At 42.8% G+C, this 23,568-nt stretch overlaps 1 protein-coding gene across 1 annotated transcript in view; it reads right to left on the bottom strand.

The window, feature by feature from the left end:
* CREB1 (cAMP responsive element binding protein 1) overlaps positions 1 to 22,816 on the bottom strand; it is a 39,975-nt gene extending 17,159 nt beyond the window's left edge. Inside the window, exons 1-3 of the mRNA XM_074911191.1 lie at positions 22,603 to 22,816; positions 4,365 to 4,486; positions 776 to 922 (exon numbers count right to left, since the gene is read on the bottom strand). Coding sequence (XP_074767292.1) covers positions 776 to 922; positions 4,365 to 4,478 — 261 coding nt within the window. The 5' untranslated portion in view covers positions 4,479 to 4,486; positions 22,603 to 22,816. The remainder of the gene's footprint in view (positions 1 to 775; positions 923 to 4,364; positions 4,487 to 22,602) is intronic.
* Positions 22,817 to 23,568: the final 752 nt, after the last annotated feature.

Genomic DNA, 23,568 nt, shown 5'->3' with positions numbered 1-23,568 from the left:
GCTCAGTGTACTAACAGCAAAGGAATGATGTACAGTCCTTGCCCTGTGTAGCTCCTGTATGCCAAGCAATTTCTCCTTCTGCATTCAGTAACACTGAGCTTAAAGTGGTTAAAAAAAAAAGTTACAGGTTTTAAAGATTTCAAGCTACTTCTTTCCTATGTCTTCAAGCTACCTCATCATATTGCATTATCTGTCTTGCTTTATAGAAGAGAAAATGCTAAGGCTTTACAAACCCAACAACATTCAACAGGCAAATTTTAAAACCATTTTTATGAGAGGACTGATAGGTTCATTTTAAGGACCATTAACATACAGACATCTGTTTTGTAAACCAATGCAAAGATTTTCTAGAAGCAAAGACTCTCATCCCGGAATATCAGCCTCATTAATGATTAAAGATTACATTATTTAAAAAAAAAAATCCCTTTTGTTCACTTCAGAATAATATGAACTCTTACTCAATAAAGATGTATGAAAATACAGCAGAGAGAAAAAGTAGACTAATATTCTAAGAAAAACCACGAAGCTGTTAAACTCACCACCCAAACTCTAGAAGGAAATGAAACAGCAGCATTTGAAAGTGAAAAGTGGTTAAACCAGAAGAGACAAAAAGTCACAGAGTAGCAAATACTGTACAGATTTTGCCTTCAAATTGCTCTTGAAAGTTTATATAAGCAAAAACACAATCCAGGACACAAACACATTAGAGACCAGTGAACTGGCAGGACTATTCAAAAGGCCCAATTCACGTATTAGCAATTTCTTCAGTCAGTACCTGAACTGTCTGGACCTGTGGAGACTGAATAACTGACGGCTGGGCAGCCTGAATTACTCCATGCACTTGAACCGTCTGCCCATTGGGCAGCTGAACTAAGGTCACCGTGGGTGCAGAAGACGTTGCGTGAGCTGCTGGCATAGATACCTGCAAAGAAGACAGTAAGCATAAATTAGGTTACTGGAAAATCTTACTTCACTGCCATTTCACTTTTTGTGAAATAACGATGCCTCTTCTAAACCCCAGTTAGATGACCCAAATGTTTCAGCAGAATATAAAACCCCCTGAATTGACTAAGCCCAACATCTGACCTACTTTACAGATTAATCTAATGCCGAATTTCTCCAGGCTCAAAACATCGCTTGTAAAACCACTGACAAGAATGAGAAAAACACAACTACCTCTATTTTGAGGTAACCTAATAAAACCAAATCATTACCTTTCTCTTACTTCAGTTAGCTATTGCTAGGACTTGGGTGTACTCCTACAGACACTGCTGAGTCAAAGGCAGAAACATATGGGAGTGGAGCTATTTTTGTTCTCACTCAAGAAAATGAAAAGTGTTTGCCAGATGTAAGAAGTTAAAATTTTTAGAGTCGTACCTTTCAGACTTTCTAGAGACTGAACCATATTGAGTAGCTGGCAAAGTCCATTTAAATGAAGAAAACTGACCATGTGTTCAGACAGAAAACCCATGGGTTTGCAGCGGAAACAAATGGTTGGTAGGTAGTTATTGTGATTCAGTGTAACGGGTCAACACAAACTCTAGTCTTAAGAGTTACTTCTATGAGGAAAAATGGCCCACATTTTAAACCCTCGCTTCCTAAACACAACTTTGTTTCTACAGCACAGACCTGTCTGCATAGCAGCTATGCCACCAGGGAGACAGCAACGAGTTCAGCACGGTACACCAGCATGCGTGCCCAGCCACACATGTCCTGGCAGGGCCCTGGCTCTGAGGACAGCAATGCCCACACAAAACTGTTCACGTCATGCGGGAGGTTGCACTCTGGCAGCAGACAAGGACTATTACGGGCAGCTGCAGGCCCATGCACCAAGGCTGCTACATGGCTGGGCGGATGCCCCGGTGCGCGTCCACTACTCAGCAACTGTCTGGTGACACGATGCGCGTGTTCACGGCTGCGGGGCTCCTGAAAGGCAGGAGGGTGCCAGGGCTGTCATGCCAGTGCACACAGCCCTCGGTTTGTGCCCAACTCACACCATCACAGCCCTTGGAAGGACTGCAGGCAAACGTGAGCTGTTCTGGCAGACCTCAGCCAGGTCATGGGTCACTGACCAGCCAGCCTTCTTCTAAACACTCAAGTTTGGAAAATTTAACAATTCTCCAGTTCAAGAAATTTGATCCATGTAGCTACAGCATGAGATGGGGCTGCACTGCTGTCCTACCTAATCTCAAAGAGCTGCTGTGTACCAGATGCAGAAGTAAATCCTCTGCTGTCCCCATGAACATGTGGTTCTCAAAAAGCCGCAGTAGCTGATCTCTGAATTTCCATAAAATCCGCTACTTACAAGGAAATCTTGCTTAACAAGAAAACTAAAGGGAATTACATGTAGACCTCTCTCCTCCACATCTGTCTCTCCCTAATCCACAAATTTGTGTTTGCCTTTACCTTCCTTTTTCAGGAAAACAGCTGCAGCATTATGTGGTGGTATTCAACTCACATCAGAGAGAAACTGGGGCTGAGATTAACATAAGTGCACTTTCCTTCGGCAAATTATATTCCTTTGCCAAGCAACCTTTTTTAATAATGCATGTCTGACTAAATAGTCCTTGGCAATGACAGCAAAGCTGATCAACTGGAGGCCACTCTGCAGTTGAATTAAGCCAACAGCAGAGTGTAACTTCCGCAGATGTCTCTGACTCATACCTCGTGGAACTGGAACGTGTTTCCTTTTGACTCTGAAAACTACTCTGAACTCACTAAAAATGCGGCAATTAAACTAAGCTTACAAGAGGGGTGACCTCAGAAGAGATAATGAAAGAATTAAATTGACATAATTAGTTACTTAGATTTGCCTAAGCCTCTGAGGGCACTCCCTAACGCCAAACACTTCCACTTCACATATGAAAAATATTGGAATCATGTAACACTGATGTGAACAAGACAAGGAATTACGTTTAGACTGCTGTATCACTTCCAGAAGGAATATAAAGCCTGGGGAAAAGCTACGGTGCAAATAATACAGTGAATGACAACAGAAGAAAGGAGGAAAAATATAACATATTTCTTTGTGGTTCACATGAATTTTAAGCATAGTTGTAGAGCTTCTTCTCACTTGGAAAAAATTCTCATTCAAGTACCAGGGTAATTTTGCCCAAGTAACGTGCATTCAGCCCACTGCATACTTGTAAGTTCAGCTACCTGGAGGTTAGTATGCTAGCACATGAATTTAAAACATTCTTGCTTCTCTGGACTAAATCTTAATGCATACCAAGTGAGAAGCAGTTTACTGGTTTTGCAAGAGAAATAAACTACTTCCACTCAGTTCACACTGAAGTGTTATTCACACCACCTACATCCTGTGCCTAAGTTAGACAGTGAGAAAACTGCCCAAAGAGGCAAGCTGGTACAGGGCAGCTGGTGGCCTGTAAATTCACACTACTGCTTCACTCAACAAAATCACCCTGTGCATTTTAACAGCTCCAGTCACTATACTATCACTTGAATGGAAGTGCACTATCTGTGGTTTACCAAAAGGTGTAATGATATTAATTATAAAATTATAAGTGGTTTAATACTTGTGCTACTTAAAAGACACTCAATTCCCCAAACTATAAGATCTAAAAAACCCATTTGTTCTTTGCAGACTGCAAACAGTTTTAAAATTAAATGGTTACAGAAGAGAGCTGAACAGATTCTGTACTCATTTATACAATGGAGATGCTTCTGCCAACCACCAGTGTATCCAAGAATGAAACCAGGTTCCAAAATTAGAGATGTAGCTGGGACCACATTTCTTGTCTCTCCAAAATAATTTGGGGATAATAAATTATCTACTACTGTCTCTCTAATCAGCCAACAATTCTGTGAAATTCTGAAGACAAGAGGATAACACAAGCTGTCAAATGCCAGGTTGTTCCACTTGATTATAATGTTTATAATATTAATTCCATCTGATAAGATGTTGTATTTGCTGCATTATTTATCTATATTTTCAGTTTGTTTTCTTCAGAATTAGATGACTGCTATAGACAAGTTTCTAACAGAAAACATAACAGCAAAACAATCCAGTCAATACAAAAAAGACAGTTAATTACATGTTTTGAAAAAAAATACCCTTCAGTGGTATGGTTATGGTAAAGAATGCTAGAAATATTTTCATTCATTATTCTATTAACATTACACAGTTTACACACATACAGTTCTTCAGAACGAACAGCCTAATGTGATGGGAAGATAAAAATCTCTACTGCTTTAAAAATGTGAAGACAAACATTAAAGGAACTATACATCGCACCTATTTCAGAATCATCAATGGAACCTTCTCTCAGGCCCACGAGCAGACATTTATCCCTATTAAAAAAATTATCCAATAGGTAAAACTATTACACCATATCATTTTATACCTGGGCTAACGTTGCAATCTGTGGTTGTGCCTGTACTGTCATCTGTTGGGTTTCTGCCTCTGTAACGGCTGCATCTCCACTCTGCTGGTTCTCTGCTCCAGATTCCATGGTCATTTAGTTACCTACAATCACAATATTTGTCGTAAGTCTGGGTTGGTATGCAAGTCCATATTTCTTGGTGGATCTGGTAGCAATCACTGCAGCTGAATTCCCATTACTACATACTGCTTTAATTTGCTTATTAAAATGTTGCCAAACTATTAGCATTCAGGCAAAATTTTTCCATGCCAGGTGTCTGCCTCAGACTGATTTTTCTGTGTGAACATTTCTGAAAAACAGGTCCAGTCTCCTCCAATAATGAAATCAGAAAAAATGTGTTTTGTTCATCTTAAAAAAATTGCTTTAGCAACTGCACTACGATGCTCGAGTACCTCTGCAGTTTGGAATAACGACCAGCAGTCTGTCAGGAAGGGCACGCCCTCAGTGCCAAGGTGACCATATGCCCTGCTACAGCCCTCCCTCTCCCCCACAACTGCAATTTGCAGATAACCAACAACTGCTTCTGTTTTGGGCACTTAGTTTTCAGCTTTCTCCTGTCTAAACTAAATATGCAACATCTCCATGCAAATTCTTTCCACAACCAGACTCTGTATGGCCCCACATCACAGCAAACTTGAAAGTCTTTTTTACTCGGTAAAGTCACATAACGATGGAAGCCATTTCTACTTGAACCTTAGTACAAATAAATATTTATATATTTAGAGGTACATAGTAGTTTGTCATGACCTAAGTTTTGTATCATATACAGCTCCTAATATACTTATATTTCTAAGCAATAACTGAGCAAGCCTAGATCACTAGAACATACAACTCTATAAAAAGAGGTTGCGTAACTTCCAAACCCATGCATGTAGGCAGAGTGCAATGAATGTTAAATTCTGCACTGATCTGTGAAAATTACTTTTGAGTTCTTCTTTAAATACTGATATGAAAATATTTAATATATAAAAAAGAACTTCAAAATGCAAGGAAACACTCCAAATGGTGATATAGCAGTAGGACTGTATTATACAGAACTCCAAAATACCAAATATTAAGAATGGACATTACCTCCACAGCCACAATACTAATCCTGTGCACTGCCCTGTGCTGCCCTATCTACTCAGGCCCCTGGCTACCCTGAGGCAGCACACCTCTCTTCAGAGCTTGAGCAAAACAACCAGTAGAGCATTTCTGCTTTGGGAAAGGGCCTGGAGGCAGAGGATGCACAGATCAGAAGAAAGGTGGAAAGAAGGAGAAATGCCCCTCTCCTTGCTCAGCTTCATTGGCCCTCCAAGGAAAAGACCCAGAAGTATCAATGCAGGTGGTAGCACCATGATCACATTTAAGACATTTAATTTTAAACACAATGTCAGTGAAACCTTCCTTTCAATGCAGACTATACTTGAGTATTACAGGAAAGAAAATGCTCTTTGTGTTGCCTAAAGCAGGAGAATCACAGTTCAACCCTAAGTATATGAAATTTCTGTCTTACAATAAACGATTGCTAATCAACAAAGGTAAAACAGCATTTCAAAGTAGCAGCGGCATCTCACATCAAAAGAAAGCAAGTCAATGTATATAAATCAAAACCTGTGTATTTAGTACTAAAAGTGACTGTTCAAATAAGCTTTTGTGTTTGTGAACACTGAAATGTTTAAGTACCAAATATTTAGTTCCAACATCAGTTTAGAAACTCTTAGGAAATGAAAAGAAGGAAAAGAATTAAACCTGATTTTCCTTAAAAACAAACTGTGAAATAAAAATTACAAATTTTTCGAAAAAGCAAATTCAATTCTTCTAAGCACCCAGAATTTTGTTCTGCCTCTCCCTGTTGCCATGATTTTTGTCCCACATAAACCAAGTATTAGTCTGACAAATGCTTACAGGTAAACAATATTCTACCTATATGTATATACCAGTAAACTGGCCATGAATTAAATTAATTGTAAACTCACTGCATTTTAAGTAGTCTAGACATTCTAATTTTTATAAGAATTTCAAGAACAGCCTGTGTCCATGCAAATATAACTCCATTCTTTCCCATAGTACCAAGTTTTCTCCATGTTGCATTTCATCTTCCAGAAAGCACAAAAGAAAACCCATGCGCTATTACTATGTGTAATATACATCACCAAACGGTCTCAAAAGCTTAATTAATGACAAGTTTAAGTGGGTTTCTACCCATAATAAGATGCATTTTAACAGTTGTAGTCCCCTATGTTATGTGCCCAAATTTTTTTTTTGAGTATTCTGTATTTTCAAAAGTGCAAACTACAAACCAGACCCTTTGATTTTTATAATTTTTAAGGAGATATTTAGTTTTATCACTTTTTTGTGAGTATCAGCCAGTTTGACCAAGGCAAGCAAATCAACAATTATCCCCCAATTCCTATGCATGTATCCTGGTGACTCCAGCCAAAAGACTACCTCATTGGAACCATTTCAGGAGCAGATCTTTTGCATCAGCAACATCTCCCAGCCAAGCATCTGAAATTTAAAAAACAATTTCCCAGCAACAAATTCAAGTATGTTGTAAAACTAATAATGCTTTTGCTTGCTGACAGAAATCATGAGTCCAGTCTGGAGTCAACTGCTATACAAATGGGACTAGAAACAGATGAAGTGTTTAAGTGAGGAGTCTATTGAATCGGGTATTTAGCTCTGTCTGCAAAGGTAGATGTTGAGTTGTTGCCAAATTCCTGCTAATAAATGCCATGTCTTCCCAGGAAGAATTTCCAGTCCTCTCACACACTATTCGGCAAAGCACCTCTGGTTTTACAAGCTTGGTTTCCACACTTGCATCACCTTTTGCATATGTAATCAGCAAAAGCATTAACTGTTTGAGGTGCTCCTTCCTGTACAACACCAACATTTCGTAAATCAAATTCTTAATGTGAACTGCAGACACCTACAAGGAACCTCCTCATAACATACAGTAAGCACCAAGCAATGCAGGAAGCAGCCTGCATGATTAACATCTTGACACATGCAGCGTAAGCAAGTTTCCAACATGACTTATAGTTTTTGGACAAGCTCTTAGTTTCACATTATTTACAGGTTCTCAGTACTCTTGAGTTTGGTTCAATTTACCGTGCACTTACACATCACAGTATTTGTATCCCAACATCTTCACTACTATCTGTTACAGTAACTCATGAGAGAAAGAAGGAATAAGATTTCTGAGCATCACGACAGCATATTTGAGATACACTGATTACTACATTGTTTCACATTTGCTTTAACAGAACAGTGTAATTAAGATTGTGACGACCAGGCATCTAGAACATAACTACTTGTTGTGTGTAAGGATAAACCCATGATGGTTGAAATTAAGGTTGGCAATGCCTATTAGTCTTGCAATTTACAATGTAACAGATGAAATGAGGTTTGGTTTGAAACCTTAACCTCCCCAACCATACAAATGAATGTCAATCCTTACATCTCCTTTCTAAGCTCTCATACACCCCTAGTCTAGACAAGCTTTGCCGACCGGTACCTCAGCGTCTTTCTGTTTTTGTGGATGCTTAGGCCCATCCCACCACCCCATCCTTTTGCTCCTCCTGCCCCATTTGCAGTGGCCCACCCCACTCCTTGGCACTGATTTCCCTGGCAGCCACCACACTGGGACTTCTGAAATGGAGGCAGTGATCTGAAAGTGTCCTAGTGGGGAACAAGTGTCTGGGGCAGAGAAGGCACATGGGAGCAGAGGGAGCACACCTTCTCATTCCTCCCTGCTTCCAGGCTACCTTCCATCTGTTAGGAGAGGACAACCTCCCCACACTACAAGAAAAAATTAGTAATTGCTGTAGTTCATCTTGAACCAAGTATTCTAAATGAAACCAGCTGAAAAAACAGCTATTGACAACCAGAGTTGGAAAACCAGAGTGTGCTCGCCTAGAACACCCTGCCTATAGGTTCTGAGCACAGGTTAAGAAAGCTGATGAGATTACCTGGTTGGAGACAATTTAACTCTCAACTTTTATGTAATACACAATTTCCTTTATTAGTTCAAAAGAGCTATTAATGTACTTACTAGTACTTTTATTAATAACAAACTTACTAATGATCTGAAACTGCAGAGGTGAAGCGTCAAACAGCAAAACACTCAGCTGACACCCAGTAATTTGTTTTAGCCAAACCTGGAGTGGGAGAAAGAAGTCCAGCAGAAGATAACTAACTGTACTAGCTGAATTTACACCAGGACAGCAGAAGATGGATGCTAATAAACACAAACGGTTGCAGAATGCAGGGGAAACTGAACTACACACACTGTAGAAAAATCCAAACCCATCCGTCAGATGCATAAACCTGCCAAGGGGGCTCAGCACTACTGCAGATAGTTCACTTCAGATTTCTCCTTAACATGTGTCTATGACACAAAAAGATGAAGTGTCAGACTGCAACAGTAATAAGATACAGGGCAATCTTTAAAAACTATATTTGTGTAGATGAACCCTCTACATCAGCTGGATTACAGTGCAGAGACTGTGAGCCCATCTTAAAAATGGGTTCTGTGGAATCTGCTTGTTCAGGGAAAGCAAGCATCTGGGGCAATGAAAATGTATTGTATGAGCAGAATGGACAGAACTGTATTACTTACCCCAGAAAGGAGAGAAATGCTTCAAAATACACTTAAATTAGTAACAGGGAAAGCAAACAAGAAACATTCGCTGATTATAGGAACAGCGAAGCTGAAAGGTGGCAAATTATAAGTATAAAACCAAAAATTTTAAAATATCTATTAAAATATATGAACACTGCTACTTCAGGTATCAGTTGATTCTGTGATTCGTGTACTGCACAAATAGAACACTGATGCTGCTGCTGATAAACAATTTAACAGGATTCAAACAGGGGTTAGGCATGCACACAGATAACAAAAATATCCAAGAATATCCAGAATTGGTGTGGTTATTTCATACCAAAAGTAGTGCAGAACTGAAAGGAAGATAAAACCTCATGAGTGAGGATTTAAATCAATCTCTAATCCTTAAATTTCAAATAAAGGTTTTCATGAGGGGAGGGAGATGATGTCACATGTCATTTTTGCAGGTTCCAGCAGTCTTTTGAGGTACCTACTGATCTTCAGTATCTTAAAGACAGGATGCTAAACTAGGTGTGCTACAGATAAGGGTAATTCCTGTAATCTCTGTTATTCAAAGTGAACATTAATGCTGTATATTCAGAGTATGAGCAGAGTTACCTACCCTCCCATCTGCTTACAGAGCCAGGAAGATGTAATTCTGTCTTCCCACAGCTTTCATATCACCTTCTTCACTCTTTAATATCCATCTATTGATATATCTGTGATATCCCTGGTATATCTTGTTTTCTTACTTCTTTTTCTCTCTCCTATCCCAAATATCCCCATAAACTCCAGCATCTTTCCTGAACATTAGACTCTGCTCCTTGGTTTCTCCTTGCTCACATAAGCCAGAACTTTCCTGCTCTTCAGAAAAGGCTGATTTTTTTCTCCCAGGATAGACTGGAGAAAAAAGGTGGAGGCCCTTTCCCAAACACCACTAAATCCAAGAACCAAAATACCTCACTGTGGCTGTTACAGCAGTTATAACTCTTTATCCACTTTCATATGTGAAGGACCTGAATGCCCCAAAGCTTTCTGTGGTTTTCAGCAATACCAGTTGACACAGTAAAACATATACCCCTCCCTACAAGCCTTTATTTTCTTTGTTTTTATTAACATCATGGTGACAGCTCACTGTTACCAGTGAATGCTTACGCTGACAGTTATTTGCCATACAATATAACTAGACCTTGAGGCCACACGGTTCGCTTTACACCTTAGATGTACTGTCACAGCCTGCTCACAAGCAAGCACAGCTTTACCAAGCGACATGCTTTAAAGTCTCCTTCTCCTCTTCTTTAATAAAGTACACACCCAGATTCTGAAGAACATGACTGACTCTATAAACAGTGCAGAGCAGAGACCAAACAAACCAATGCCTGTTTTGAGCCCAACTTGTGCCCAATACAGTCAGACATACACCCAGCCATCACCTGCAGAGGCCACCTCTCCTGCCACATTAGGTTCTTGATCTCATTCAGCATCCAGCCACCCAGCTGTTCATGGCAGCGAATGGCCGGGGCAGCAAGGGGGCTGAGGGAATGAAAATAGAGGCAATGTCTGTTTGTCAAGCCCTGTATTCGGACTTATTCATAGCAGGCATGCCCAGTACAACTGTTCAGGAAGCAAATACAGCTCCACCATCCAAAGTTCCAGGAATTTGACTCACTCTGTATTTACTGTATATGGCTTTATAAAGCCACAGATCCACCATGAAAGCACGGAAAAGGTCATCAAACACTGCTCTTGTATGCTATTATTTGTTTTCACCTTTTTAGTGTAATTACTGAGGACATTCGCATGAAATCTGTAAACATTTCCACTGTTACCTTGCAGCGCGGCAGTCCTTTCAGCTGCGGCTCAACAGCTGCTTTATGAATTCCATTCAATGGCTGCCAGACTGAAAATGTTCAGAGAAAAATAATTTTATTTACAGCTAACACATGGGACTTCAAATAACCAGTAATAAATGCTCAACAGGACAAGACAGGCCCATAATTATCTCTGTCACTAACGACTACAGTGGGTTGGCATAGGAATTGCAATTTAGACCAGAGCTCTCTGTCACCCCAAGCTGGCACTGCCCCTGCTGCTGCCCCTGGGTGTCTGCTCCTCCTTGCCCTCTCCTTGGGGTGGCAAGATGGTGTGTCATACTGTGAACACAGCCTAAGTTCTCTGCTTTGTCTTGAATGTCCTTTTACCACTTCTATGAATGGATTCACTCACAGCCACTCAATGCTCATGCCAACTTCTGGGTCAGGGCAGTGCAAGGGCCAAGTTGAATTGGAAGTAAAAGAATGGCCTCAACAACCACCTCAACCGAAAAAGTCATCGGGTAACTAATATTATTACTGAAAACATAATCCATAAATCTGTTCTATTTTAAAAGCTCTGTCCTCATATTGAATGCACTTAGGGTATTAAAAGACTAATTCACATGCTCTGTGTCTGTGATCTTTAACATGCGAAAGAATTGTGAGAACTACTCATAAATACCATTAGCGAATGTGTAGGAAAAAATCCACAACACCCCAGAAGATGCCTGCAAAGTGAATTTTAGAGAAAGTAAGAGGATTTTTAAGGATGTCCTGGGCAGTATATATAATCTATTCACAAAGACTTCAGGAGAACTTGCATGTTTCTGAGAATTCAGCACATCTTGTAGCTCTTACACATTTGTTGCCAACGTCATATTTAAGCAGTGCATTTACATACAAACTGACCGCACTTTACTATAGTTTACCATCTTTCCTCCGACATTATTTTTAGAACATAAAAAGCACCTAATTTTCAACCTATGCTGATTTCTTGTAATTCCTACTAACTGTAGAAAGCTTTCCTTTCATGAAAATGAAACCATGTGAAATTGTCAAAATACACGCCTCTTTTCTGCAAGTGTCTGCTGACAGTACCATGGATTACTTTGCGATGTGCAGCTGCTGGTTACTTAATAAAAATTATCACAACAGTGTATCTGAACAGTACCGTTTGTATGCAGACATCTTTAACACAACATAAAATACAGGCATCAAATTATTTTTTTATGACAGCATCTGGGAGCTAATTCTCCTGCTGAACTCATGACAAAATCCAGGAACAAGCTCTCTGCAATTGGTATAGGCCTAGCAAATAACTGGGATAGCCACACATGATGAGGTTTAATTTCTGGCCTTAGTGAAATTCTTGTTCTACCTCTGACTGAAACAGTGCATGCAGAACTGAGGAATAAATTACTCCACGAGATCTGAAGCTGACCTCTCAGCACAACTGACTGCAGTGACATGAAGCCAGCCACTTCTCATATTTTCAGTTCTAACCTCAGTGCTGAACTGTGACCACACAGTAGTCTGACGGCAGATTTTAATTAAAAAAAAAAAAGGAAGATACAACTACATGTGTACTAAGACCAGTGAGGTATCTTTGTGTGTGTGTGTGTCTGTGTCTCTAAAAGGGAGCACCTCTTATGCTACCAGATGGCTGCAGCTCACCAATGGTGCTCACTTCTGCAAAGAGCAAGTTCCTCACACAGCGAGGTGGGGACGGTATCTGCTCAGCCTGTGGTGAAAGCTTGCTGGATGTGAACCGGCACCCATCTAAGAGCCATGGGATGTATTAATGCAGCCTGAATGCAAGTAATGTGAGTACAGCAATAGGTACAATAAGCTGACATCTCTGTTCTGCTAACGAGGCCCTGTGGCCAAGCTGGTACACCCTACCTCTTAGTATGGGTTGTTAGCTTGGGCTCAGCGCCACACTAAAGCAGCTACGTGACCCCTGCGTAAGGAGGTAGGTAGGTTGTACCTGGTTGGCACAGTGACCTATTTAGAAACTACTCTGGTACCATCCAGCTACCTAGACAGGCCAAATAAGTAATTTATCCTGCTGTGCTGGTCAACAAGCAGAACATTTTGGGCCACCTCCTTTCAGAGCAGACATTGGCATGTGAAGGTGTTCCAGCAGAAGAGCTAAGGCAATCCAGAGCGACAGAAAGGTGAGCTAATTCTGCAAGCGGACAGAGACCTTCTCCTTCCCCAGTGACAGGGAGCAAATGGGAGATGATGTCAGAAAAGAGGACTATGTCCCTACCAACAATGCAAGGAGCATTCAGAGCAGAAAATGATGCCATGTTAAGCAAGGTTAAGATCCATCTAAGAAGGTGCATGTGTTCCTTTTCACCACTGGGTAGACCTGTCAGGACTTGAATTTCCACTTGACCTGAAGAGTCATTCAGATAGCTCATATTTGTTCTCCTTCATATACATTTCTGCATCTTATGGCCTTTTACTGCCTCATCAGTCATTCTGGCAGAATAGGAATCACTTAAATGCTGCATGAATATCTGACAATGTTTTGCCATGTTGTAAAGATCTTTATCCCCGTTCCAAGCAACCTTTAAACATCCCAGGTTAGAGGCATCAGCTAGAGGACCTGTTGCAAACCCCAAACCTGCGGCAATGAGACACTCTACACACATTTGTATTAAATAATGTTTATCTCTGAGGTGGGGAAACTACTGAAACTTTTTAGCAAACAGGAGTGATGACTGACTGCTCAACAGAGCTACTCTCCTAGAGAGAGTGAATTAAGACTATGATGTTAAGATGAGGGTTTGCTCTATATATGTGGTACAGAGACTCACATATTCTCAGTCATGAGTCCATGAAAAATGCTTAAGTGAACAAAGCAAAAACTATTTTATATTATATAGAAGATCACCCAGCTATCTTTTGGTGCTCAGAGCAGATCAGGAACAACTTCTTAAAAAATAAAAACTGTATCATTATACAGACGCTCATCAGTCTGGCTAACCTGAGTGCTCCAAGCCCAAGGGCCAAGAATACAACATGTAATAATCTTACACCCATAACAGAGAAAGAAATCACCTACATAAAAGTGTTTCCTTAATTGTAATAATTTAAATTACATGCCAGATATAATTTAATGGAAGCATATACATGAATGCGATAAAGACAGATAACCATTTAAACATGTTTATTATTACCTGAAATCTTTCTATTGCAAAGTAATTTGTTTCCAGAGTCTCTGTTAATTTTACAGTGTAAAAATATTAACAGACACGTCACATTTATCAGAATAGGGTATTATAAGACTGGACTGAAGGTTCTTAGAGATGACACTGATTAAAGATGACACTTTAATGTAATATGAATGTAAATTTATATTCAGAAACTTAATCTTCTGGAAAGTCCCAGAAATTCAGGGGACTTTCCCACGAAGAAAGTAAATCTTTCCTTTCCCATCCTAGAAGGAGGGAAAGCAACTGCCAGTATTTAAAGTTCTTTGGTCTAAAATGTTAAATTACGTATCTGAATTTCATCATCCATGTAAAAATTAAAGAAAAAAGACCGAGGGTTGAATACTGTAGGTCATCTCAGCAGAACACTGCAGACTGAAAAGGGTCAGATGTTGGAATCCTGAACTGATACAGATCACACTTGTTTTCGCATCATTCTGTTTCAGAGAACTATCAGATCAGTTAAGAAATTCAGGGCAAGCATGGAGTTTCAGGTATTACTGATTCTGTTTCTGCTGATACTGATTCAGCAGAACAGTTAAACTTGACAAGAGAATTTTAGGTAGAATTTGTGTCTGTGCTGAGATCTGTCTGTTGGTGAGAAGGGCAGCTCCACTGCTAATGTTTCTAACCCACTTCTGAATGTCAGTGGCTAAAGGATTAATTAATAAAAAAATGCCACTTCATATATTTATGGTGCAAGCTTTATGGTCATAGACTACTAAAACAATCATTGCTCATTCCGTTTGATGCTTGGAACATACGTGGTATTTATCTAGTGTTCAACTCATAGTATAAGAACATGAAGTTATATAACTTGGTAAATATTGCAGTGTCTTGTTTATAAAAACCACCACGCTTCTAATGAGTTCAGAAAGAAAACACAACAAAATGGATGTTTCAGACCAATGCTTTCACTGTTTTATTAATAGATAATCTTTATAACTGGTCATCAGAAAGTAAGATAGACTGAATTATTTATACAAAGCTGACAATTACCAGCTATAAAGTCAAATGTCTGAAATAAATTCAAAATAACCTGTATCTGTACAAGCAACATACTTTTTGTTATGATTTAATACCTTTGCTTCTTTCTTTACAGGCAGTATTGATTATTTTTGCTTCAATGCTCTCAAGTAAGTGAAAACCTTTGAATTCTTTCCACAGTTGGAGTGCTACAGTAGAGTATGCCCAAGTATGCCCAAGAAAAACAGCAATCCCTTACAAACCCTGTCCTTGTCCTATTTCTGAATGCATCCTATTCACAGAATTTATTGCAACATTAAAACCGTAAGATATGGGGCTTAAGCGACAGCTCAGACTTGGAAATATTTTAAATCCTAAAGTTGCTCTGGCTTTACTAGTTATATCGAAATCATCGTTGCTTGGTCAATTAGCACTAGTCTTGAAGCAACAGCAGATCCATTATCTTGCTTAATGCACCAAAATTAAATCTATGACCCACCTTCTCCCTAAAAAGCAATTGAAACAAAATGGTGATGACATTTTATAGTAAAGTAATTTTGACTAATGTTACCAACTGAGTGGATTCTGGTTTATTTTTCATGTATTTTTATATTTGCCTGGAAGGGGCAGCAAAGCTTCTTAAATGAGAAAGATCTTCCAGATACCTGCCAGGCAGATCTATTCTGCAAAAGTATCATCTCCAAAACAGAGAATGATTTATCTCAGTTCTCAAATACTTAACTGGAGTTTAAGACCTGCATTACCTGAGGAGAACACAGCTGTCTCCACGAAACAGAGGATGTGACTTGCTGGTAATACTGAAGGTCAGAACAATGACCCTGAGTAAGCAATGGGAGCCATCGATGAACCAGAAAGGGCCAGAGAAAGAAACAGAATCTGTGTTTTGCATCAGTGTGTTGCACACAAAAGAAAATCTCCATTTTGCTTTCTGCAACTACAGTCTTACAAGCATTTCTGTTGGCAGCACTGCCAGTTCAGGCTCTGCTTTCCTCTGGACTCTTTCTCATTTACACCTTCACAGCTGTCTCTGAGGCTGTGTAGTAAATGGAACTCGGCAACCAATTTGCTCTCTTCTGAGAGACCAGAAAATGCAACTTATTTTTATCCTGGACCAGTTCTCCAATCCAGCTCACTGCCTCACAGAGAGTCATACAGGTGCTACTGGCACAGGAGCAGGAACAGGAAAGGTGGAGCAGAGTCTACCCTGCTGCAGCCAGGCCTGCCAATGAAAGCACAGTAGATCACATCATGGTTACAAGACTATGGGAAGCCAACAAAGATGCCGAAGAAAACATCTATATTCTGTAATTTGATTTTTATTGTTTTACTGATGACTCTTAAGCAGAGTGGGAGGCTGGTAACAAGATGATTTTTTTTTTTTAATATAGTCAACATTAGCTTTCTGAGGACTGGGCAGAGAGACACATTTTTCAAACAGCCACACTGCTGATAAAGCTGTTGTTTGCAGCAGATAACATACTACTTCTTCTACCCAGCTGAAGATAATGTGCATTGATTATACACTCCACATTAACTTTATGCTACAGCTTCCACCCTAGTAGCTTCAGCCACAATTATTATTTTAAAATCAGGAAGACTCAGGCCAAGGCATCTATCAGTTTATAGTAACAGTGAAACTAAAGCAAGCTCATCACCCAGGTGCCTTGGGCCAACTGACAGGATTTACACCAAGGTGTTGGACCTGGACCCCTTCTGGAGCTTCATCTTTCAACTTGGGCTTGGTTAAAGAATGTTATACTCCTCATGAAGAAAGGGCCCCAAGAGTTACACTGATCTAACCTCTTGAGAAGACTGAAACCCGCCTCTGATAAGGAGTAGTTAGTTCAACCACACAGGCGTCACCAGTCTTTCAAGAGGCAAACTTTCCTTTTCTTCAACTGAGACACTTAGTGTGTTCTAGCTTTCCTAGCTGCAAAGACAAACGATATGGCTCTGATCACCATGGACAGAGCCCGACTCTTCCTTCTTTCACACCAAATCATGGATGTGCTGCAGTTCCCCAAGATGGGTCTGCTGATCCAGCTCTCTGCTGCTGAAGGGAGAAAGTTGCATCCTCCTCCTTTCTTTCCCTACAGTCTCCCTGCAAATTTGCACCAGTGTTGGTGCTAAAAGCATCTCAATCACCAACCGAATCAGCTCACTCCCACAGATGAAAACTAACCTAACAAAAAAGCATGGCTTTCTCCTGGGTTAGCAATTTGATCTGGCTTGTTAGATTTTACCTACAACATAAGGGATGGCTGAACATCACACAAGCAGGAGCAGGAGAGAAGGAAGGAGTAAGATGTCTGTCTCTGGAGAGTCACATACAGTTGTATCAGCTCAGATGAAACCACAGCAACAGACGACTTCTGTTGGTAATGTGCTGGGGCATTAGTACACAGCGCCCTTTTTCACATCTTCCCTCCCTTGGTATCTCCCAGAATTTTCCTATCAGCACAAAGCAGAAAAATTCAGATGAGTTTCACAAAGAGGGGCAGGGGTCCTACTTCTATAGTAATGCCCTAGGCTTTTTTCCAAAAGAAAGCTCTCTACAATCTGCAAAGGCATAAATTTACAAACACTGCTCATATTACATGTCCCTTGGAGGAATGGACAGGCACCAGCAGAGTTTGAGATTGGGCCAGCTACACAAAGCCAGAGGAAGGAAAAGGCTCAGAAAATAACGCTTCCCATCCATTATTCCATGGGGTATAAAAGATAAGCTAGATGAGATTTTACATTCAAGCCCTAGGAAAGGTGCAAGGGAAAGCAAAATCCAATTGATATTGAAATAGCAGTAGAGAACAAGAGAAGATTTAGGGTAGCATCTTTCAGAAAAATGCATGTAATATTGGAGCCAAAATGTCACAGGAGGTTGCAGAGTTGCTGGAGAGATGATTAAGAAGATTGCAGCAAAGAGCTGCAGAGAATGGTGACGGGAGGTTAGAACAAAACGTGTCAGAACAGGACTGAGGAAGTGAACATAACAGTTGTTAGAAAAAAACCACACAAAAGGCATTTAAGCAAAGTAAACAAGTAGCACAACAAACTATGTAGGCATGATATTAGGGAACAGCTGCTTCTCATGTTCATTTGCTCATATTTAGGCACACATAAAAACTTAAACTTAGCTAAATGCTCCAGCGCTGCAGCAAGAACCACCACAACAGGATCTATGCCATCCAGCTTAGTTATAAACACAGTAATAACGTACATTTTTTAATGTAGGCTGCATTTTCTCATTTAGCAGTGCTGCTGTTTGAGCTGCCCTTATCTTCCTACTCATTCCAGTCCCACCTCTTCCCCCAATTATGCTGGTAGCAACCAGGGGTGTGAATGATCCAGGTGAGAAATAATGAGGCTTCCCACCCCTCACCCGGATGGATCATTTCCCCAGTGAGGTCTACTGCGGAGTAGCCCAAACATCTGTGCTAGTGCAATGAAGAAGACATGATCACCAGACATGGACGATGCTTCAGACAATACTACTGTCAAAAAAACGTATGTGGAACTATGGTTTCAGTCCATCAGGCAGCAGATTAACTAAATTCTTGGATTTCTCTGGCTACCTTTTTTTTTTTTTTTTTTTTTTTTTGAGTCTGCTCAAGGAAAGAACCTGTTCTTTTCTAAGTTTAGAAAGCTATCTGGAAAAGTTTCTGCCAAAAGAGGAAAATACAACCCAGCTTTACAGTTCTTCCAAATGCAGGGAAAAAAATTTTGCCAATAACCTCATTGACCAAACAAGCTATCACTGGAACAACGGAGTATCAGCGTCACTTGAACTCTCCCCTCAAAAAAAGTGTGAAAACATCAAGGGTAGACATTTTTGTTTCAGTTTCCTGCACGAAGGCAGCTTCAAAACAGTTCATTGTAAGGCTTTCTGCAGCTTTGCCTAAACCAGCTAGTGTGTCTTGTGTGAGAGACCAATTGAAAAGTAATGAAAATCCAGAAGAGCAACTGGCAGGACTCTCTTATCACTGGAACGTTTTTTCCATCTTTTAGCTAATGGGCTTGATTCATGACAAATCTCAAAATACTTGCAGGAGAAAGACAGGTATGCTTATTATCTTAGGTGGTAAAAGAAACCCTGTACCTATGCACTGCACTCAAAATCATTGAGAGTACCTAAGATGCATCAGTGCTGCTTTAAACTTGTATGTAAACTCCTACATTTTAAAATATATATTTATGGAACATATTCATGCATCCAAACAGGAACACGTTTCCTGCAAATTCTTTACCCTCTCCCCTTTAAGTGGCTCTTCCACTACCTAGTTTTCTATTCTCTCCATTTTGCACAGGATACTCTAAAGCCAGCACTGCCAGAAAAAAACAGCAGCAGCATGAAATGAGAAAATCTTTGTTTTCAAATTCTTTTTTACCTACAAGACCAGCTAGACCCTGACACATCTTCATCCCCTGCACAGCTGACAAGGCTGTTTTAGAAACACGGAAAAATGGAAGGTGCCATATTTGTTCTCACTCACCTTATTAACTGCGGTACAACCAAGTGATCTAAAAGTTTTGCAGCAGAAAATAGGTACCAATGCCTTCATGCTGGGTGATTTACAAAGATCGTTAACTGCAGATTGCTCAGGTTTTCATAATCACCATGAAATATGACCACACAGACTGCAGATGAGGCAACACAATTTTTGATTCAGAGAAAAATCACTGCCTTCTCATGAAAATTCAACTGTATGCAGGTAGGGCACCAGAGAGCTCAAACCGAATTCTGTAGGATTGTTTCTGTAGATGAGGATTGCTGTCATGTCCCCTGAAACTAACTTTAGATTAGTGGCAGAAAGCTAGCACGGTCTTCTCACAGCACAAAAGCCTTGAGAAGTGTGACATGAGTAATTGATCTCCACTTGCTTCCAGAGATCCGAAAATAGAGGTGAAGTGTGAATATCCCATTTGTTTCAAAAGGGTGTCAACAGAAATTCCTAGTCAGGGCCTTGTCTGCTATCAAAATCTGCACCTACAGAGCTGTAGCTGCACTTAGGCAAGAGGCTGCTTCTTACTGCAGCAAAACTGCTACTTTCCAGTATAAGATCAGCTACTACAGAATATTTTATATTTGACATCAGTACCAGCAATAGCTACACTGGTGCAGGCTTCCAGGAAACAGATTGATGACTTGACAGTCTAAATGAGATGTTTCTAAATTTTCCGTATCAGCAGACCCCTCTCCCCTTTCAGACCTTTGGGATTTTTTTTCACCCAAGGTAACAGACACGCTTACCACCAAAATAATGGGAGGGAAAAAAAAAAAACATATAGGTCAGATGCATACCATTTATTGCACATCCAGACACAAAGCTAAGAGTACTAAACACTGATGTTCTATCAATTAAAGCATTAAAAACTATTACACGATTCTTTCCTACATGCAAATATTTCATTTTAGGTCACCTGTAAGCGATGCTTAGCAAATACACAACCACCTTTCTGTTCCCTTTTCTCTCTGATCTGTGAGTATACAAAGCTGGTGAGGAAATGCAGAGATCTGTGTTAGCAAACATGGATCTGAGAGTCTTCCACTCTATTATGACACAGGATAAATAAAATGTCGTGTTTCTGAAGCTACAAAAAACAAGCAGGGATTTACTATCGCATTTTTGTATTTAAAATGAAGTGCATATTCCATCATAACAAGAATGAATGAAATACACCAACAACTACACTCCCTTTAATCACTGTCAACAGCTACATTGCTTACTGAAGTCCTCAGACGTCTATCAATCAATTGCAACTTTAGAAGCCCTATTTTCATGTTGGTATTATTTAGAGTGAAGTGATGTAGAGCACCTTTGGCCTTCATTTCAAAAGAAGTGGTGGAAGCGGCAGAAAACAGAACGGAAGGCCAGGCCTATCTATACATGTGAATCACAAATAGCCATCTTGAACAAAAATTTATTTGAGTGACTTCATATTTTACTGTAAAAATACCCATTTGTTGATACAGGGAAAACAGCAAGTAGAATCTCAACATTCCTGTACTCTGCAATAGCGTTTGGTGGTCACAATGGGACTAAGCAGAGATATCTGATATTCCTAAATAAGCTTCTAGTCTTTTATTTAAGAAATAGGAAACTTGTTTCTAATCTCGGGAAAAAAATGAAATCATGACAGGTGTTATTCCAGAAGCAGATTATGTGCAGAGGGAGAAGTAAACAAAACGTTTTGGGGAAGAAAAGTCACACGACCTATATATTTTTTTTTTATCCTTGTATACCTTTGAGAAGTTATCTTTGGTTAAAAAAAGTTTTTTTAAGAAGACTGCCACATCATTTTTACTTTACTACTTACTGTACTCAAAAGTGCAGATATCCAGGTTTTGAAAGTAGAAATAAAATTCAAAATAATGTCTTCTATTCTAGGCAACTAAATGGGAAAAAACCCTCACAACTGCAGCAAGGCAAGGCTGGTGTAAGGTGGAAAAGGCAGCCGAGTTGACATTTGCTATTAAAGCAGAGACAGAGGTCAAATCCTGCTCGCTGTGCAGCACCTAATAGTCAGGGGAAAACTGGCAAAAGCAAACCCCAAACCGAGATTTACCAGCCACGGCGAGGCTCAAGTTCACTTTGGGTTAAAAATACTAACAGGAACGAAAGAACGCAGCAAAAGGGAACCGTCTCTCTGTTACGTGATCTGCGCATCGGGTTTAAAGCTCTTCCCTCGGTTATTTCCCCCGAGCGCGGTGTTGGGTGACCGCGTCCCATTACCCCTCTGCAGCCGCCCGGAGACGGCCCGTGCCCCACGCTGCAAATAAAAGTAAACCACCAGACCAAGCGCTGGCCCGAGCTTCTGTGCACAGATTTTATTAAAAACTTCTCGTTACAGAGCCTAGGAGCGTGTTACAGAGCCTAGGAGCGCCCCACGTCCTCGCTTCCATCACGGCAAGAGTCTGTTTATTTATTTGTACAGCGCACTCGGGTCACCGGGGAAGTGAAACTCTCCGGGCGCGGGGCGGCGGGGTCCGGGGCGGCCCCGCGGGAGGGCTGCCCGCCGCCCCGGCCGGACCCGCGTCCCCGGAGCCCGCCGGGGCCGGGAGGCCGCGCCCGGGGCCGCCGCCGACCGAGGCGGGCAGCGCCGGGGGGAGGGCGAGGGGCTGCGCGGCGGCGGGGACGCGGGCTGAGGCGCAGACGGAGGGGCGGCGTGGGGAGGGGGCGCCCCGCCGCGGAGGGGGCGCGGGTGGGTGCGCGGCCGCCCCCCGCCGCCGCCGCTCCCCCCTCGTCGTCTTTCTCCGCCGCCTCCTCCTGGGGCCGGGGGGCGCGATCCCCCTTCCCCGCCGCGCTGAGCGCCGCCGCTGGCTGCCGCCAGAGTCGCCGCCGCCGCCCGGCCGTGGCGGCCGCCGCCGCCGCCGGGGCCGGCTCCCATCCGCCATTATCCTTTGTTCGCGGCGCGGCGGCGGCGGGGATGTTGCAGGGCTCGGCTCCATCTTTAAAGCGGGCGCCCCTCCCGCGGGCGGTGCAAGGCCGGGCCCCCGCGTCCTGCCGCCCGGCGGCTCCCCTGGTCCCCGCCGGGCTCCATTTCCTTCCCTCCCCCCCGCCCCTGTTTGCTGGGCGCCTTCCTCCTCTTACCGGTTACCAGGCTGCTCCGTCACTGCTTTCGTTCGCGCCTAGGATCTCGCCGCAGTTTTATTCTCTCCCCCACGTAACACACCGCGTCAAACTACACCTCCGCCGCGTCACTCACACACACACAGGCGCTCCCAGCCCGGCGACAGGCAGGCAGCGGCCGACTGAGGAGCGCCAGCCAGGGAGCAAGCGCCGAGCGCGCCGCGGCCCGCACGGAAATCGCCGAGCGCTCACGGAAAACGCCGAGCGCCCGGCAGGCGGCGGGAACGGCCGAGCGCGCCGCCGGCCCCCGCGGAAAGAGCCGAGCGGCCGCGGAAACGAACGAAGCGCCCCGGAGGGGAGGCGGAAAGAGCCGAGCGGCCGCGGGAAGGCGCGAACGGCGCTTCCGCCCGGGGCGGCCCGCGCGGAAAGAACCCCGCGGGGCCCCCCGCAGCCCCCCGCGCGCGAGCGGGGCCGAGGGCGCCGGGAAGCCGCGGGCGCTCACGGAAAGGGCCGCGCCGCCCCGGGGGAGGGCGGCCGGGCGCCGGCCCGTCGCCCCCCGAGACCCCGCGGGGGGCGCCGGCACCGCCCAGGTCGCCAGGCGCGTCCCCACGCGCGCACTGGCGCCCCGGGGCAGCGGCCGCCCCGGCCCCGCAGGGCTGCCCCCTCTCCCCCCGGGGGACGCCCTCCCTGGGCGCCCCGCTGCCAGGGCACCCGCCCGGACCCCCTTCCCCAGGCCCCCGACTCTCGCCCCGAGACCCAGGCACCCCCTTGCTTCTCAGGCACAACATGGCGGGTGAGGTGCCACGGTGAGGCCGTGCTGCCCCGCCTCGGTGCCTCCTGCCTGCCGGGCGTCCCCTCCCCGCGTGGCGAAGCGCTCGCATCCTTCATGTTGCTCCTCTAAACCTTCCTCTACTGCCTGGTTTTTGCTCCGGGAGGGGCTGCAACTCCCGTCCCGCTCTCTGCCCTCTCTGGCCCAGGGGCCGGCCG

This window comes from Athene noctua, chromosome 7 (assembly GCF_965140245.1).
Source record: "Athene noctua chromosome 7, bAthNoc1.hap1.1, whole genome shotgun sequence".
Classification (NCBI taxonomy): Eukaryota; Metazoa; Chordata; class Aves; order Strigiformes; family Strigidae; genus Athene; species Athene noctua.
Note: the sequence above shows the minus strand (reverse complement) of the source record. Positions and strands in the feature narration are given on the sequence as shown.